The sequence below is a fragment of the Hyperolius riggenbachi genome, chromosome 11, assembly GCF_040937935.1.
Source record: "Hyperolius riggenbachi isolate aHypRig1 chromosome 11, aHypRig1.pri, whole genome shotgun sequence".
Classification (NCBI taxonomy): Eukaryota; Metazoa; Chordata; class Amphibia; order Anura; family Hyperoliidae; genus Hyperolius; species Hyperolius riggenbachi.
The window spans coordinates 115223511-115239599 of record NC_090656.1 but is presented as its reverse complement, the minus strand read 5'-3'; the positions used below and the strand labels follow the sequence as shown (position 1 = coordinate 115239599).

At 45.3% G+C, this 16089-nt stretch overlaps 1 protein-coding gene across 1 annotated transcript in view; it reads left to right on the top strand.

The window, feature by feature from the left end:
• The window catches only part of LOC137537847 (mucin-5AC-like), a 108151-nt gene that overhangs the window by 68549 nt on the left and 23513 nt on the right, over nucleotides 1-16089 (top strand). Inside the window, exons 9-10 of the mRNA XM_068259799.1 lie at nucleotides 2754-2937; nucleotides 3016-3358. Of these exons, the coding sequence (XP_068115900.1) occupies nucleotides 2754-2937; nucleotides 3016-3358 (527 nt within the window). The remainder of the gene's footprint in view (nucleotides 1-2753; nucleotides 2938-3015; nucleotides 3359-16089) is intronic.

Here is a 16089-nt window from a genome sequence, read left to right as displayed (position 1 = left end):
ATTGGCAACTTTTATTTCCACCATAAATATTTACCCAAACGGACTCCACATCTTCGCAATCTTCCTCCATCTCATCGTTGAGGACAGCTGTAAGAGAATTCTTAACAAAGAGACAAACCCCTCCACCTTTTTCCCTGTTCTATCCCTCCTAAACACATTGGCTATCATTCATAAAGGAGCTGTCGGTAAGGGGAATCAATGCGGGAAAACACCGCTGGCGGTGTTTTAGACTTCTGGGTGGGCATTCATAAAAATGTATCCAGTTGCGGTAGTAGTGCGGAGATTCCCCGAACTAGGCTGGCGGTAGGCAGGCGGTAGGCTTGCGGAGACACGGAAGCTGCCGAGTTGATACATTTCTCCGTGTTCCGCTCCACTGCAGCTGCCTGAGAGGTCTGTGTGTCTCCGTTCACTTACATTGGTATCACCACATCAGAGGGAGCGGTATTTCCCGTCCTCACACCGCTTACGGTGATCTTTATGAATTAACATTTTGCTACATTTGTTCCGATAATCAGCGCACAAGGCGGTGATTTATCACTCTGCTCGGTAGTGTCATTTTTTCATGCAGAAAGAGCCTTTATGAATGTTGACTTTGCTAAGTGGTCGGTAAAGTCAGCTGTTTTAAGCATTTCCGCATGCGGAAATGCTTTATGAATGATAGACATTGTATCCTTTTAAATTAGCTATCCAGTCATGGCTTTCATCCATCCATGTCTCGGTTATTCCCACAATGTCATAGCCTTTGTCATTCAGAATGAACTCTAGTTCGTCTATTTTATTTGCAAGGCTCCGAGCATTGGTTACCATGCACTTTATATTTTTACCACCACATTTACCAATTTTGTTTACATGAAATGGGCTACTTGAATTTTTACCAACCTCCTTAATCTTTACACTGTCCCCACCCCCCTCTCCACCCTCCATAATGTTAGGCTCCCACTGTCTTTTTACCTCATCTTGTCTACGTATTGAGACTTTATCCTCCCGCCTCCCCCCAGATCCTAGTTTAAAATCTCCTCCAACCATTTAGCCATCTTCTCCCCCAATGCAGCTGCACCCTCCCCATTAAGGTGCAGCCTTGTCTAGCCTTAGCTGCACTCCTATTCCCTTTCTCGTTACAGCAGTCTGTTGCTTTTGTAAATAAAGGCATATAATTATTTTTATAGTATAAAAACTCTAAACTGGAAACATACACCTTTATTTCCAAATAAAATATTATCGCCATACATTGTACTAGGGACACAATTTCAATGTTGTAATAACCAGGACAAATGGGCAAATAAGATGTGTCTGTTTTATCTACAATAGCACATTTTATTTTTAACCACTTAAGAACCAGGCTATTTTGGAACGATCTGTGCTGGGTGGGCTCTCCAGCCCACAGCACACACAGCACAGATTGGATTTGCAGCAGGGTGACCAGACTCCCCCCCCCCCTTTTCCCCACTAGGGGGATGTCCTGCTGGGGGGGTCTGATCGCCGCCGGTTACCTGCGTGTTGCAGGGGGCTCCTCAAAGCCCCCCTCCGCAGCGATATCGGGCCTCCCTCTCTTTCCCTCCCTCTTCTCCTTCCCCTGGGCTGCACAGGACGGCAATGCGTCCTGCGCCACCTCTGAAAGGCTTCAGCCTATCAGATGCCGGCGATCCCTGGCCAATCAGAGGCCGGGGATCACCGGTCTCCTTTACGGCGCTGCTGCGCAGCAGCGCTGTATGATGTAAACAGCTGGGATTTCTTCCCCGCATGTTTACAATTAGCCTGCGAGCCGTGATCGGAGGCTCGCAGGCTGTTCACGGAGACACCCTCCGTGAACTGACATGGAAAGGCTGCTTTCCATGTAAATACCACTTACGACCTGCCGCCGCCTATTGGCGTTAGGCGGTCGTCAATGGCTGAAAGCTGAGAAATTGATTAATTTTTGCAATTTTTTTCTTCTTCTTCCCTGTAAAGTGCATATAAAATAAAATAATTCTTAGCAAAAAGTACTTCCCAAAGTAAGCCTAGTTTGTCCTGCAAAAAATAATATATAGATAGTTTCAGTGTGATAAATAGCCATAAAATTATTGGCAAATGAATGGGAGGAGTGTTATGTGAAAACTGCTCTGGTCTTGAAGGGGAAAAAAACCTGTGGTAGGGAAGTGGTTAAAGTCAACCTAAGGTAAAAGTGATAATGAGGCTGCCATATTTATATATTTTTGACAATACCAGTTGTCTTTCAGTCCTGTTGATCTTTGGGCATAAGTAGTTTCTGAGTCAGTCTTTAGTCACAGCATCTGATCTGCATGCTTGTTCGGGGTCTATGGCTCAAAGTAAGAGAAAAACAGGATCAGTGGGACATCAAGGCAACTTGCATTGTTTAAAAGGAAATAAATATGGTAGCCTTCATATCGGTTCCCTTTAAGCTTTAGCAAGAACTGTTGAAGTATAGTCAGGTGTTATGCCTGGTACACACCTTGCAATTTCCCGTCAGATTGATAGGTCAAAACGATAATTTCTGCACAAAATCGATCGGAAATTATATCGGACCTGTCTGCAACTATTGCTTTGATCCGTTGATCTGATGGGAAATTGCATGATGTGTATCAGGCATTAGTCGTGGTGGAGCAGATATGCTGACATCAAACCAACACACATTGATTCAGGTAATACATTTAGTGGCTACCTGTACAAAACTGTTCTGACTTTCACTGTATAATGCATTTCTTTAATTTATTTTTTTTTTCTGTTTTTATTACATGTTTTTATATATGTCTCAGGTCTACATCAATAATGAGAGGGCATATCCGGCAGTCCTCACCAATGGTATAACCATCACTTCTTCAGGCATATTTGTGGTGGTACAGATACCGGAAATTGGAGCATACATCTCTTTTGGTGTTCTTAGCTTCAGCATTAAAGTTCCAATCAGCAAGTTCTCAGGAAACACAGAAGGCCACTGTGGTAAGTCTTGCATATTTCATTTTTAGTTTTCATTTTCATGAATATGGTTCTACTAATGTATTTGTTGTGTTCCTCTAGGAAAGTGCACTAATAATCAACTGGATGACTGTATTTTGCCTGATGGGCAGCTGGCTCCATCATGCCCTCTGATGGCAAGTCAATGGGGTGTACCAAGTGAAGGCTCTTCGTCATGCAGCTCCATGTCCACCAGTGTCCCCACTACCAGTACTCCAGCCACATTACAATACTCTTCTCTACCATCTACATATGTTTCCACTCTCTGGTCCAGTCTGCCCGACAGTCTGCCAACTACAGTTCCAGCAACTGAGATCTCTCTCCTTCCATCAACATTTTCCAGCACCACCCAGACAACACAGGAGCCTTGCAACACTCCAGAGATCTGTAAGATTATATTAAGCAGGTGAGTGATGTTTTAAGTATTTTTTTTACTATTGTAAGTTTGCATTTATAGGTATGGGATTTTTTCCAAAAGAGGTTTGGAAACAGGCTCACAAACTCTATCAACAGTATTTTGAATATATCTGAGAGAAATATATGGCTATTTTCTTGTTCCTGCAAATGGGATTGGCAGATGCATGCTATTTAAAGAGAAACCATAACCAAGAATTGAACTTCATCCCAATCAGTAGCCGATACCCCCTTTCCCATGAGAAATCTATTCCTTTTCTCAAACGGATCATCAGGGGGGCTCTGTATGGCTGATTTTGTGGTGAAACCCCTCCCACAGTGTGATGTCAGTGCTTCACAGCACTGAGGTACTGACATCACACTGTGGGAGCCTTGTTGCATTGTGGGAAATGACAGCTCTTTCCAACTGCAACTCCAGTAACATCACCTGTCACCAGTAAAAATGTCACCATGTGATACATGTCAGAATGTAAATACGGGCGAGGAAAATCATTTATACATAATTATTGTAAAAATCAAGCACTTTTTTATTACATTATTTTCACTGAAGTTCCTCTTTAATTGCTCCTGCTGGCATCTGGGCTGAGTGCAGAGGGACTGAGTGGCAGCGATCACCTGCGGGACACGAGTGGTGATCTCAAGCGAATTGAATGGGTGGATGCAGAATGGATGGTGCAGAGACTACAAGCAGATGTGCCGTGCCCGTTTTGCATGTGCTCAAGTGTGAACCATCCCTAAAGGTTAAAATAAAATCAAGAAAGCTGCCCATAAATCGATACATGAAGCTCACGTCAGATCAGAGAGATCTTTGGTATTTAGCTAATGAGCAGTCATTTTTTTTTTTAGAACCAGGAACTGCTTTCAATTTTTTTTTTGTAACCAAGAAAAAAAGAATGCTCAATCACCAATTAGTATAGATTGGTTAGCGGTAGTGTACTTATGCCACCAGAAACAGGAAAATATGGTTCTTATACGAGCAGGATACATTTACAAGACAGCTGAAGACTCGATTATTACAGCCTAAAGTTAATATACTAATACTGAAGACACTAACATTTTATCTCAATTTTTCAATAGCGTCTTTGAGGATTGTCACAAAGTTGCCCCTCCAGAGCCGTTCTATCAAGCTTGCATCACCGATGGTTGCATCAAGAATGAAAGTGATGTTATATGCTCAAATTTACAGAGCTATGCTTGGCTCTGTGCAATTCAAGGAGTCTGTGTTGATTGGAGAAACAGCACCAATGGTGTATGCAGTAAGTATGATACTTGATTCATAGACAAAATAGGTTAGCTATTGTTTGCAAATGTTTTATTAACCATTTCAGCCCACGGGTATGTTTCACCTTATGGACGAGAGGAATTTTCACATTTCAGCGCTACTCCCTTTCATTACCCAATAACTTTATCACTACTTATCACAACAAAATGAGCTATACCTTGTTTTTTCCGCCACCAATTAGACTTTCTTTGGGTGGTACATTATGTTAAGAATTATTTTATTGTAAATGCATTTTACCAGGAATAATAAGAAAAAAATTGAAAAAAATCATTATTTCTCAGTTTTCAGCCATTATAGTTTTAAAATAATACATGCTACTATAATTAAAATCTACACAATTTATTTGCCCATTTGTCCCGGCTATTGCAACGTTAAAATTATATCCCTAGTATAATACATGGTGACAATATTTTATTTGGAATAAAGGTACATTTTTTCAGTTTTACATCCATCACAAATTTTTAGCCCATACATTTATAATAATATGCCCTCTTGACATTCATATTAAAAAATTGTATTCCCTTTACACAATAGGTGTAATTTTACTATTTGGCCACAAAATGTCCCCATTGAGTACTTCCTATTTGCGTACAATAAGTACACAATAGGAAGTAATGTGTTGCTGCATTGTAACTATGGAAGTGAGGCAGATATCAGTGGAGGCCTGTGATCACGGTGGCCTGCAGGAGGATTAATGAATGGGAACTTTGGTCCCATTAATTAATCTAACAATCAGCGGTGGTAAGCAGAAGAAATCAGAGGCGGGAGGAAGCGCAGCAGCTCTATTTAAGAATAAACACTGTTTTTGAACAAAAACAGTGTTTATACTCGGCGGACGAGAACGGATTGGCTCAGGGGACTTTTGTCCCCTGCAGTCAATCCCTCCTGTTGGCGGTGATATCACGATTGCCGGCAGAGCACCCCAAACTGCAGGGACGTGACTAGTGCATCCCTGCAGCCGTAGCAGCTGCCACTGCGGACGTCAGGCTCAAGTCCCAATGGCAGAAATGGTTCAAGTGACAATGAAGTGAAAAAAAAACAAAAACGTATGATATAATGAATTGTGTCTCATATTTTTTATTTTCAGTTATATAACTTTTTTTTATAGCATTGCATCATTCTCTAATATTTGCAGTTTACAAACTACACTCTGCATTTGAAACAGAGAAGAGCTAATGACCCTTTGAACTTCCCTGCAGTAAAAGCTTATCTGAAGTCGTCTTGTCACTGTTTCTTTGGTGTATAAATGCTTCAGAAAATAGCACTGTAGCTGACCAAAGTTTGGTTGTGAAGCTCAGAGAAGCTCTTTTGCATAGATAACAAGTGAAGCTTCTTAAATCTTCCTAACCAGTACTGGAAACAAAATGAGACTCATATGTTTGCTACTAATGTTCTATTTCTTAGCTGTACTACATATATAAGTCATTATATCATATGTTTATTTTCACTTCAGACTCCCTTTAACCACTCTGCGACCACCTAATGCAGAATCGCCAGAATAGCGTCCCGCAGAGAGGCTCACCCAGAACTGCCTAACGCAGAATTGCGTCTAGTCCTGGGGGAAGAGATTAGTGGGCACATCCCTGCTTTAGTTACGGAGCTCTGCTCGAAGATCAGCCTGCTAACCCGCGATTGTGGCTAGCAGGATAGTAAGAGGACATAAAATCTTTTTTTGCTTTGTACAGCGCTGCAGTGTAGCAGCCTTGTCACTTGGCTATCCCCTGGAGTGTTTCAGAAAGCAATCGCTCTCATAGGCTGATGCCTATGAGAGCTGATCAGTGTGATTGGCTGTCAGGGGGGAGGGGGAGAGGAATAAATTATAAAGAAAATAGGCATTTTTATTTAAAAAAATAAAAATAAATAAATGAACTGCAACAACAATCAGATCCCACTAACAGAAATCTGTGTTGGTGGGCAGAAAAGGAGGGAAGATACATTTGTGTGCAAAGTTGTATGGCTCTGCAGCTAGCTGTTAAAGCTGTAGAGCACTGAATTGTAAAAAAATGGCCCGGTCACAAGGGGGAGGGGGGGGGGGTGTAAGCCTGTGGTCCATAAGGGGTTAAATGATTGCGGTTTCTCAACAAACCATCAATGTTAAGCTCCTCCTTCCGTTAAAAGCCATAATTATCATATTATTTCAGTGTAGGAGGTAGATTGGAGAATAGAGGAAATTCAAATTAGTGAAGAACAGTTGGAAGTAAGGAAGGCAAAGAGGCATGGAGGGATGCATAACTACTAAATTCCTCAATGTTGTGATCAGTAGTAGTTGGTGCTCTTGTGTAGTTGATGAGAATTATGAAATTGATGTGATGGTGCGGTGCTGATGTATTCAGAAGTAATTCAAAACATGTAGTGGTCTAAATTACTTGAAAGTAAATTATAGCGGAGAGAATTTAACTTCCTGAAGGCAGAGATTGTTTAGCTGCTATAAGATATTTGACAGCAATTCCTACTACGAACCTGTTACCACTACAGGTTTTCTACCTAGCAGAGTGTCCAATGGATCCTTAAAGGGGAACTGAAGAGAGAGGTATATGGAGGCTGCCATGTTTATTTCCTTTTAAGCAATACCAGTTGCCTGGCAGCCCTGATGATCCTCTGCCTCTAATACTATTAGCCATAGCCCCTGAACAAGCATGCAGCAGATCAGGTGTTTCAGACTTTAAAGTCAGATCTGACAAGATTAGCTGCATGCTTGTTTCTGGTGTTATTCAGATACTACTGCAGAGAAATAGACCAACAGGGCTGCCAGGCAACTGGTATTGATTAAAAGGAAATAAATATGGCAGCCTCTGTATACCTCTTACTTCAGTTCCCCTTTAAAGATCACTTGGTCAAGCACCATGTACATACACTTATGTTCATAGCTGTTTAGCCTTAGAGCAGGACCATAAGATGTGGGGTTAAGCACCCTTAAGGACCGCAGTGTTAAACCCCCTAGTGACCAGGCCATTTTTTACCAGTTAGGCAACTGCAGCTTTCAGGCCTCGCTGCAGGGACGTACAACTCAGCACAAAGGTGACCCCCCCCCCCTTTTCTCCATACCAACAGAGATTTATGTTGGTGGGGTCTGATCCCTGCTCCTGTGTTTATTTTTATTTATTTTTTTTGTTTTTAATAAATTCTTCAATTTTTTAATTTTTTTTCTATCATCCTCGCTCTCCCTCCCCCCGCTAGCCAATGACAGCGATCGGCTGTCATAGGCATAAGCGTATGACAGCGGATCGCCTTTGTGCCTCTGAGGGGACAGTCGAGTGACACGGTTGTCCCCTGTACAGCACTGCCCTAGATCGCAGTGCTGTACAGTGTAAATAGATGGCGCTGAAAATAGTTTAGGCATCTAACAATCTCCTAGCGCCGATCAACGATGGGGGGAGACTGATGGCAGAGCGGAGCTCCGTCATTCATGTGGAGATGTGCGCGCATCGGCGCACGATTCCCTGCAATCCCCTTACGTCACTCCGATCAGCGTGGAGTGGTTTTGGGGCTGCCGCCACGTTCACGCCAATTTGCGTGGAGCGGTCGGCAAGAAGTTAAGCACCTTTGTTTCTGCAAGCCTGGGAAAGTTGTTTTCTTGTCCTGAAGCCACACAGTCAAGGGGCAGATACTATTGCATTGGAGCTTTGCTATTCAACTCCACAATGATTGGGTTCATTGGACATCTGTGAACATGCCTTCCTCCTCAAGGATCTTAATGCAGTTATATTTAGTTTTGGAGTAGCACATAACAAATCATGCCTTTAGTTACTGGGTTCTCATTACAATAAGGGGGAGTGAGGTGAAGATTCGCCATTTGGAAAAAACACAGAGACAACGGGAGCCCAATAGCGCAATATGTCACTGTTCAGACTTGGGTTGCAATGAGGTGCAGATGGAGAACACAAACCCATCTCCAACCGGGCAATCCAGTTTAAGTCGGATCAAAGGCGGTCGCACACTTGAAAAGACATACAGTGGTTCTGCAGATGGTTAAAACCACTGCAGTCCAATATACAACCCCCCAGGGGGGATGGAGAGGTGGAAATATACAACAGGGGTAAAGAGACACAGAAGGACAATAAAGCTTTGTTAAAAGCCCAATGAAATGAAAGCAAAAAAGTGGAGGTGGGGTGGCTTAGCTCTCCAATGACACAAGTGAAGTAGACTAAAAATAGTTTTTATTTGCAAACAAATAAAAACTATTTTAATCTACTTCACTTGTGTCATTGGAGAAGTAAGCCACCTCCATTTTTTTTTCTTTAATTGCGCTTTAAACAAAGTATTATTGTCCTTGGGTGCCTCTTCACCCCTGTTGTGTTTCTCATTACATTTGTATTCAAAAGTATTGTTGTATAGGAAGGGGTCATCCTTGTCCACTATTGATGTTTGATGATGTATCTAAATACTTCCATTCTTGGGGCACAATGATTATCAATAATGTTTTGGAAGCTCTTGGTGCCTGTATCAGTTACTAAGATATGTACCATGATAGATCCTCACTCACTACCGAAATGCTGCTTGACTTTCCAGTCCAGAAGCACAGGTATACAGTTAGCAATGTGAGAGGTCTGTGCGGGAAACGCAAACCTCCCAAATGCTTATTACAACCCCATTTGCTCAGTGAGTCAAATAGAAGTGGATTAGAGTCTATTTGAAAAGGGCTCCTGGAAAAAAGGGCTCCTGGTATAGCCCATATATACCAAATTTGGCTACAAAAAGGGCACCTGGTGTAGCCCATATGCCAATTTTGGCTACAAAGGGCACATGGTGTAGCCCATATATGCCAACTTCAGCTACAAAGGGCGCCTGGTGAAGCCCATATATGCCAAATTCAGTCACAAAGTGCACCTGGTGTAGCCGAAAAAGCTAGTTTTAGTTTATTTAAAAGGATGCTGTTATAGGCAAAAATTTGTTGGGCTATAAAAGGGCTATAGATTAGGGATGGGACGACGAATCCGGCGAATCCACGAATCCCTCGAATATTGGGAAATATTCGAGATTCGTGGATTCGAATCCCGACGCCATTTTCCACTTTGCAAATCCGCCGAATCCCGACGCTGCATCGCCGCGCATCCGCCGCTCGCACTCGTCCTCTTCCGAGCCCCCCCCCGCATCTCCTCCGCCCGCCCCGCGCCTCCTCCGCCCGCCCGCACACATTGTATCAACTCACCTGTCCAGTGGAGCGCAGAGCGGCAGACCTCTCGCTCACTTCCTGGTTCCCTCTAGTGACGGCTTTTACAATGACGTCATCAGTAAAAGCCGGTCCGGCCACTAGAGGGAACCGAGAAGTAACGAGGAGGTCTGCCGCTCTGCGCTCCACTGGACAGGTGAGTTGATACTTATGCAGGCACGGAGGAGGCCGTGGGGGTGAGCGGAGGAAGCACGGGGGGGGGGGGGGGGGGGGGGGGAGGGGGAGCGACACCTACACCTACCTACCTACCTACCTACCTACCTCTATACCTACCTCTATACCTACCTAAAGGCCCCCTATACGTACCTACCTACCTACCCGCCACTATACCTACCTACCTACAGACCCCTATACCTACCTAAAGGATACGTACCTACCTACCACTATCCCTACCTACCTACAGGCCCCTATACCTACCTAAAGGCCCCCTATATGTACCTACCTACCTACCTAAAGGCCCCTATACCTACCTAAAGGCCGCTATACCTACCTACCTACCTACCTAAAGGCCCCTATACCTACCTACCTACATATCTACCTATACTTAAGGCCCTATACCCTGCTACCTATACTGAAGGTCCCTTTAACTACCTACCTACCTACCTACCTACAGGACACTATACCTACCTACCGGCCACTATACCTACCTACCTACAGGCCACTATACCTATCTAAAGGCCCCCTATACGTACCTACCTACCTAAAGGCCCCCTATACGTACCTACCTACCTAAAGGCCCCTATACCTACCTACCTACCTAAAGGCCCCTATACCCTGCTACCTATACTGAAGGTCCCTTTAACTACCTACCTACCTACAGGACACTATACCTACCTACCTACTGGCCACTATACCTACCTACCTACAGGCCACTATACCTACCTACCTACATACCTACCTATACTTAAGGCCCTATACCCTGCTACCTATACTGAAGGTCCCTTTAACTACCTACCTACCTACAGGACACTATACCTACCTACCTACTGGCCACTATACCTACCTACCTACAGGCCACTATACCTACCTAAAGGCCCCCTATACGTACCTACCTACCTACCTAAAGGCCCCTATACCTACCTACCTAAAGGCCCCTATACCTACCTACATACCTACCTATACTTAAGGCCCTATACCCTGCTACCTATACTGAAGGTTCCTTTACCTACCTAAAGGCCCCTATACCTACCTAAAGGCCCCCTATACGTGCCTACCTACCTAAAGGCCCCTATACCTACCTACCTAAAGGCCCCTATACCTACCTACCTACATACCTACCTATACTTAAGGCCCTATACCCTGCTACCTATACTGAAGGTCCCTTTAACTACCTACCTACCTACAGGACACTATACCTACCTACCTACTGGCCACTATACCTACCTACCTACAGGCCACTATACCTACCTACCTACATACCTACCTATATTTAAGGCCCTATACCCTGCTACCTATACTGAAGGTCCCTTTAACTACCTACCTACCTACAGGACACTATACCTACCTACCTACTGGCCACTATACCTACCTACGTACAGGTCACTATACCTACCTAAAGGCCCCCTATACCTACCTACCTACCTACCTAAAGGCCCCTATACCTACCTACCTAAAGGCCCCTATACCTACCTACATACCTACCTATACTTAAGGCCCTATACCCTGCTACCTATACTGAAGGTTCCTTTACCTACCTAAAGGCCCCTATACCTACCTACATACCTACCTATAATTAAGGCCTCTATATACCCTGTTACCTATACTGAAGGCCCATATACCCTGCTACCTATACTGAAGGCCCATATACCCTGCTACCTATACTGAAGGCCTATATACCCTGCTACCTATACTGAAGGCCCATATACCCTGCTACCTATACTGAAGGCCCATATACCCTGCTACCTATACTGAAGGCCTATATACCCTGCTACCTATACTGAAGGCCTATATACCCTGCTACCTATACTGAAGGCCCATATACCCTGCTACCTATACTGAAGGCCCATATACCCTGCTACCTATACTGAAGGCCCATATACCCTGCTACCTATACTGAAGGCCCATATACCCTGCTACCTATACTGAAGGCCCATATACCCTGCTACCTATACTGAAGGCCCATATACCCTGCTACCTATACTGAAGGCCTATATACCCTGCTACCTATACTGAAGGCCTATATACCCTGCTACCTATACTGAAGGCCCATATACCTTGCTACCTATACTGCAGGCCCCTATACCTTGCTACCTATACTGAAAACTACCAATATTGAAGGCACCCATACCTAGCTAGCTATACTGAAGGCACCTTTACCTCGCTACCTATACTGCGGGCAACTATACCACGGAACGCACAATTCTTATGTGCAGGATTCGTTAGATTCGGGATTCGAAAGGTTCGAGATATTCGAGAACCTTTTCAGATTCGGATTCGGATTCGAAAAAATTGTGGATTCGTCCCATCCCTACAATAGATAGAGCTAAGAAAAGTGATTATTATGACCTAAATTCTCCCTATTCTCACACAGAACCCTCCCCTGATGGTGCCTAATCCTAACCCCCTAGGTGGTGCCTAACCCTAAGACCCCCCCCATTTGGTGCCTAACACTAAGACTCCCCAGGTGGTGCCTAACCCTAAGACTCCCCTGGCAGTGCCTAACCCTAAGACCCCCCAGGTGGTGCCTAACTCTAAGACCCCCCCCCCGAGGTGGTGCCTAATAGTGTTGGGCGAACAGTGTTCGCCACTGTTCGGGTTCTGCAGAACATCACCCTGTTCGGGTGATGTTCGAGTTCGGCCGAACACCTGACGGTGCTCGGCCAAACCGTTCGGCCACATGGCCGAACTAAGAGCGCATGGCCGAACGTTCCCCGAACGTTCGGCTAGCGCTGTGATTGGCCGAACGGGTCACGAGGTTCGGGCCCGAACGCGCTCTGATTGGCCGAACGGTCACGTGGTTCGGGTAAATAAATACCCGAACCACGTCATATCTCCTCCATTTGTCTGTGGGTTTAGCTTTGGGTAGGCAGGCAGGGTAGTTCGCTCTCCAGCCACGCTAGCCAGGGTCCCCCCCAGTCATTGTGTGTCGCTGCTGGGAACAGTAGTACACCGCTCGCTCAGCCACACTATATATAGCATTGTTTACTGCCACTGTGTACCTCGCTCAGCCACGCTATATATAGCATTGTGTTTTCTGACACTCTGTGTACACGGCTTAGCCTGACTAATATAGCATTGTGTGTACTGCCACTGTGCACCTCGCTCAGCCACGCTATATATAGCATTGTGTTTTCTGACACTCTGTGTACACGGCTTAGCCTGACTAATATAGCATTGTGTGTACTGCCACTGTGCACCTCGCTCAGCCACGCTATATATAGCATTGTGTTTTCTGACACTCTGTGTACACGACTTAGCCTGACTATATAGCATTGTGTGTACTGCCACTGTGTACCTCGCTCAGCCACGCTATATATAGCATTGTGTTTACTGCCACTCTGTGTACACGGCTCAGCCAGACTATATAGCATTGTGTGTACTGCCACTCTGTGTACACCGCTCAGCCAGACTATATAGCATTGTGTGTACTGCCACTCTGTGTACACGGCTCAGCCAGACTATATAGCATTGTGTGTACTGCCACTCTGTGTACACCGCTCAGCCAGACTATATAGCATTGCGTACTCTGCCAGTCAGTGTGTATATTGCTGGGATCAGAAATACTCCACTCACCGCCAACCACTATATGAGCTCACCATGAGTTCCTCAGAGACCTCCGCTGTGAGCAGCACTCCCAACAACAGCAACAGCCAACGCCCCACGCAAGCTATAACATCCACTACAGCAGCCAGTGGTCAGCAGCAGCCCTCTCCGGAGGAGAATGTTGTGTCCATCGGTCCGTCGCCAGAACGATTAATGAGGGCTGCCATTGAGGAGATGATGGGGCCTGATGTGGAGGAGGAGGTCGGGCTCAGGCCAGCATCCCAAGTTAATGTTGAGGACGATGAGGGGTCTGTGTCTGGGGATGTTGGGGTGGCAGAGGTGGTGGGTGGGTCAGACTCAGGAGAAGAGTTGTATGATGAGGATGATGATCGGGACCATCTGTATGTGCCTCAGAGTCCGACCCCGGAAAACATGTTGTATCGTGTGTTTAGGTACTAAAATCTGTGTTCCCACTTCCCAGTACTGCCTGCAGTGCCCGGGTCCACGGATCCATATAATTTTTTGGGCAGCACTATCAAACTGTGGTACTATGAGTGAGTTGCCATGGTCCTTCTGTGCTGCCTGTCACACTCACCGTCTGTCTGCAGATGGATTGTTCAACACAGCTACGCCATCTGACATGTAGTCCTGGACCTTGACCATCTTCTGTAGGCGATTGGTGTTGGAGGACGTGGAACTGCCCGATTGCTGTTCTGTGGGCTGCTGCATGGGTGTCAGAAAATGTTCCCACTCCAAGGACACTGCCAATACCATTCCCTTTTGGGCACTAGCAGCAGCTTGTGTTCTTTGCTGCCCTCCTGGTCCTCCTGGGTTTGCTGAAGTCAGTCTGTCGGCGTACAACTGGCTAGAGAAGGAGGAGGATGTCAATCTCCTCTCTAAAGTCTCCATCCTCAAGGGCCTGCTGGAATTGTTCCATTTTTGACCTGTCTGACACTTTCTTCAATCAGTTTTTTAACATTGTGTTTGTATAAACTGGGTATAAACCCAGTAATTGGTGTTGTCCAGATTCCAGAATAATGAATAATAATGAATAGTGAATAATGCGCGGGCCGCGTTCAATGCAGTCTAGCATGAATTGAGCCATGTGTGCCAGAGAGTCCTGCCAGACTCCTCTATCTTCATGTTCTTGTAAGCGTTGTGATTGTTGTGATGCACCATATTCGTCACCAGCATCACTTTCTTCCTCTTCTGCTGTCCTTTCCCGCTAAATTGTGGAAGTCCAACGTGCACCGCTCTGTCCCTCGGCAGTGGGGGCATCCAATTCCTGCTCCAACTCCAGCTGTTCCTCGTCCTGTTCTTTGTCATAGCTGGGACCAGCGTTTCCTGAGGCAGGTTGCCTGATGTTGGTATCATCACGCTGATCGTTTTCATCTTCAGAATCCCCCACTTGCATCATGCCAGCGGTTTCCATCTTCAACATTGATTTCTTCAGTAAACACAGCAGTGGTATTGTAATGCTGACTGTAGAGTTGTCACTGCTCAGTCACGCAACGTGGATTGCTCAAAATTTTGGAGGACTTGGCAGAGATCCAACATGGTGGCCCAATCAGATCCACAGAAGCTTGGTAGCTACTAGCTGCTGGAATGCGCCTCGGCACTGCGCAAAAGCGTGCTAGCATGTGCAGCGTAGAATTCCAGCGCGTAGGCAGGGACATCACCCAGCGAGCGATGGTGCGCTAGATTGAAGCGCTCCTGCATCTCTTGGTGAGTCCTTCAGAAGCGGTACTGGACTTTTAACAATGTTTTTTTTTTTTTTCCTTCAACAGAAGATCTGCCACGTTGGAGTGAGGAGGACGCCGCCGACCCCGACACCAAGCTGAACCCCGGCGAACTCCAAGCAGAGGATCTTCAGGAACCCTCAAGGCTTTGAGCAAGCTGAGGAGGATCAGCAGTCCCGACGAGACCTCTCCTCATATGCGACTGAGTGCAGTGGAGCTCCCCAGAACAACCTCTCAGTTGTCACTTTGTCACTGGTCACTTTGTCACTTTGTCACTTTGTCATTTTGTCACTTTGTCAGTTGTCACTTTGTCACTGGTCACTTTGTCACTTGTCACTTTGTCATTTTGTCACTTGTCACTTTGTCACTTGTCACTTCTCACTTTGTCACTTGTCACTTTGTCACTTGTCACTTCTCACTTTGTCACTTGTCACTTTGTCATTTTGTCACTTGTCACTTTGTCACTTGTCACTTCTCACTTTGTCACTTGTCACTTTGTCATTTTGTCACTTGTCACTTTGTCATTTTGTCACTTTGTCATTTTGTCACTTTGTCACTTTGTCACTGGTCACTTTGTCACTTGGTCACTTGTCCAGATGATCTCGGTACACCTCCTGAGATTCAAATTCCTGCACACATTGCTCTGGGATTTGGGTGTGATGAATGATGCATCTAACTGGCCACCGGAGGCAATTAAGGCCTTCAAAACATTGAAAGCAGCTTTCTGTTCCGCCCCCATTTTGCGTCATGTTGAGTTGTTGACGTCATGTTCATCCTCGGCCTCGCCTTGCATTTCAGTGCGAGGTGCATTTTCCACAGAAAAAGGTTGT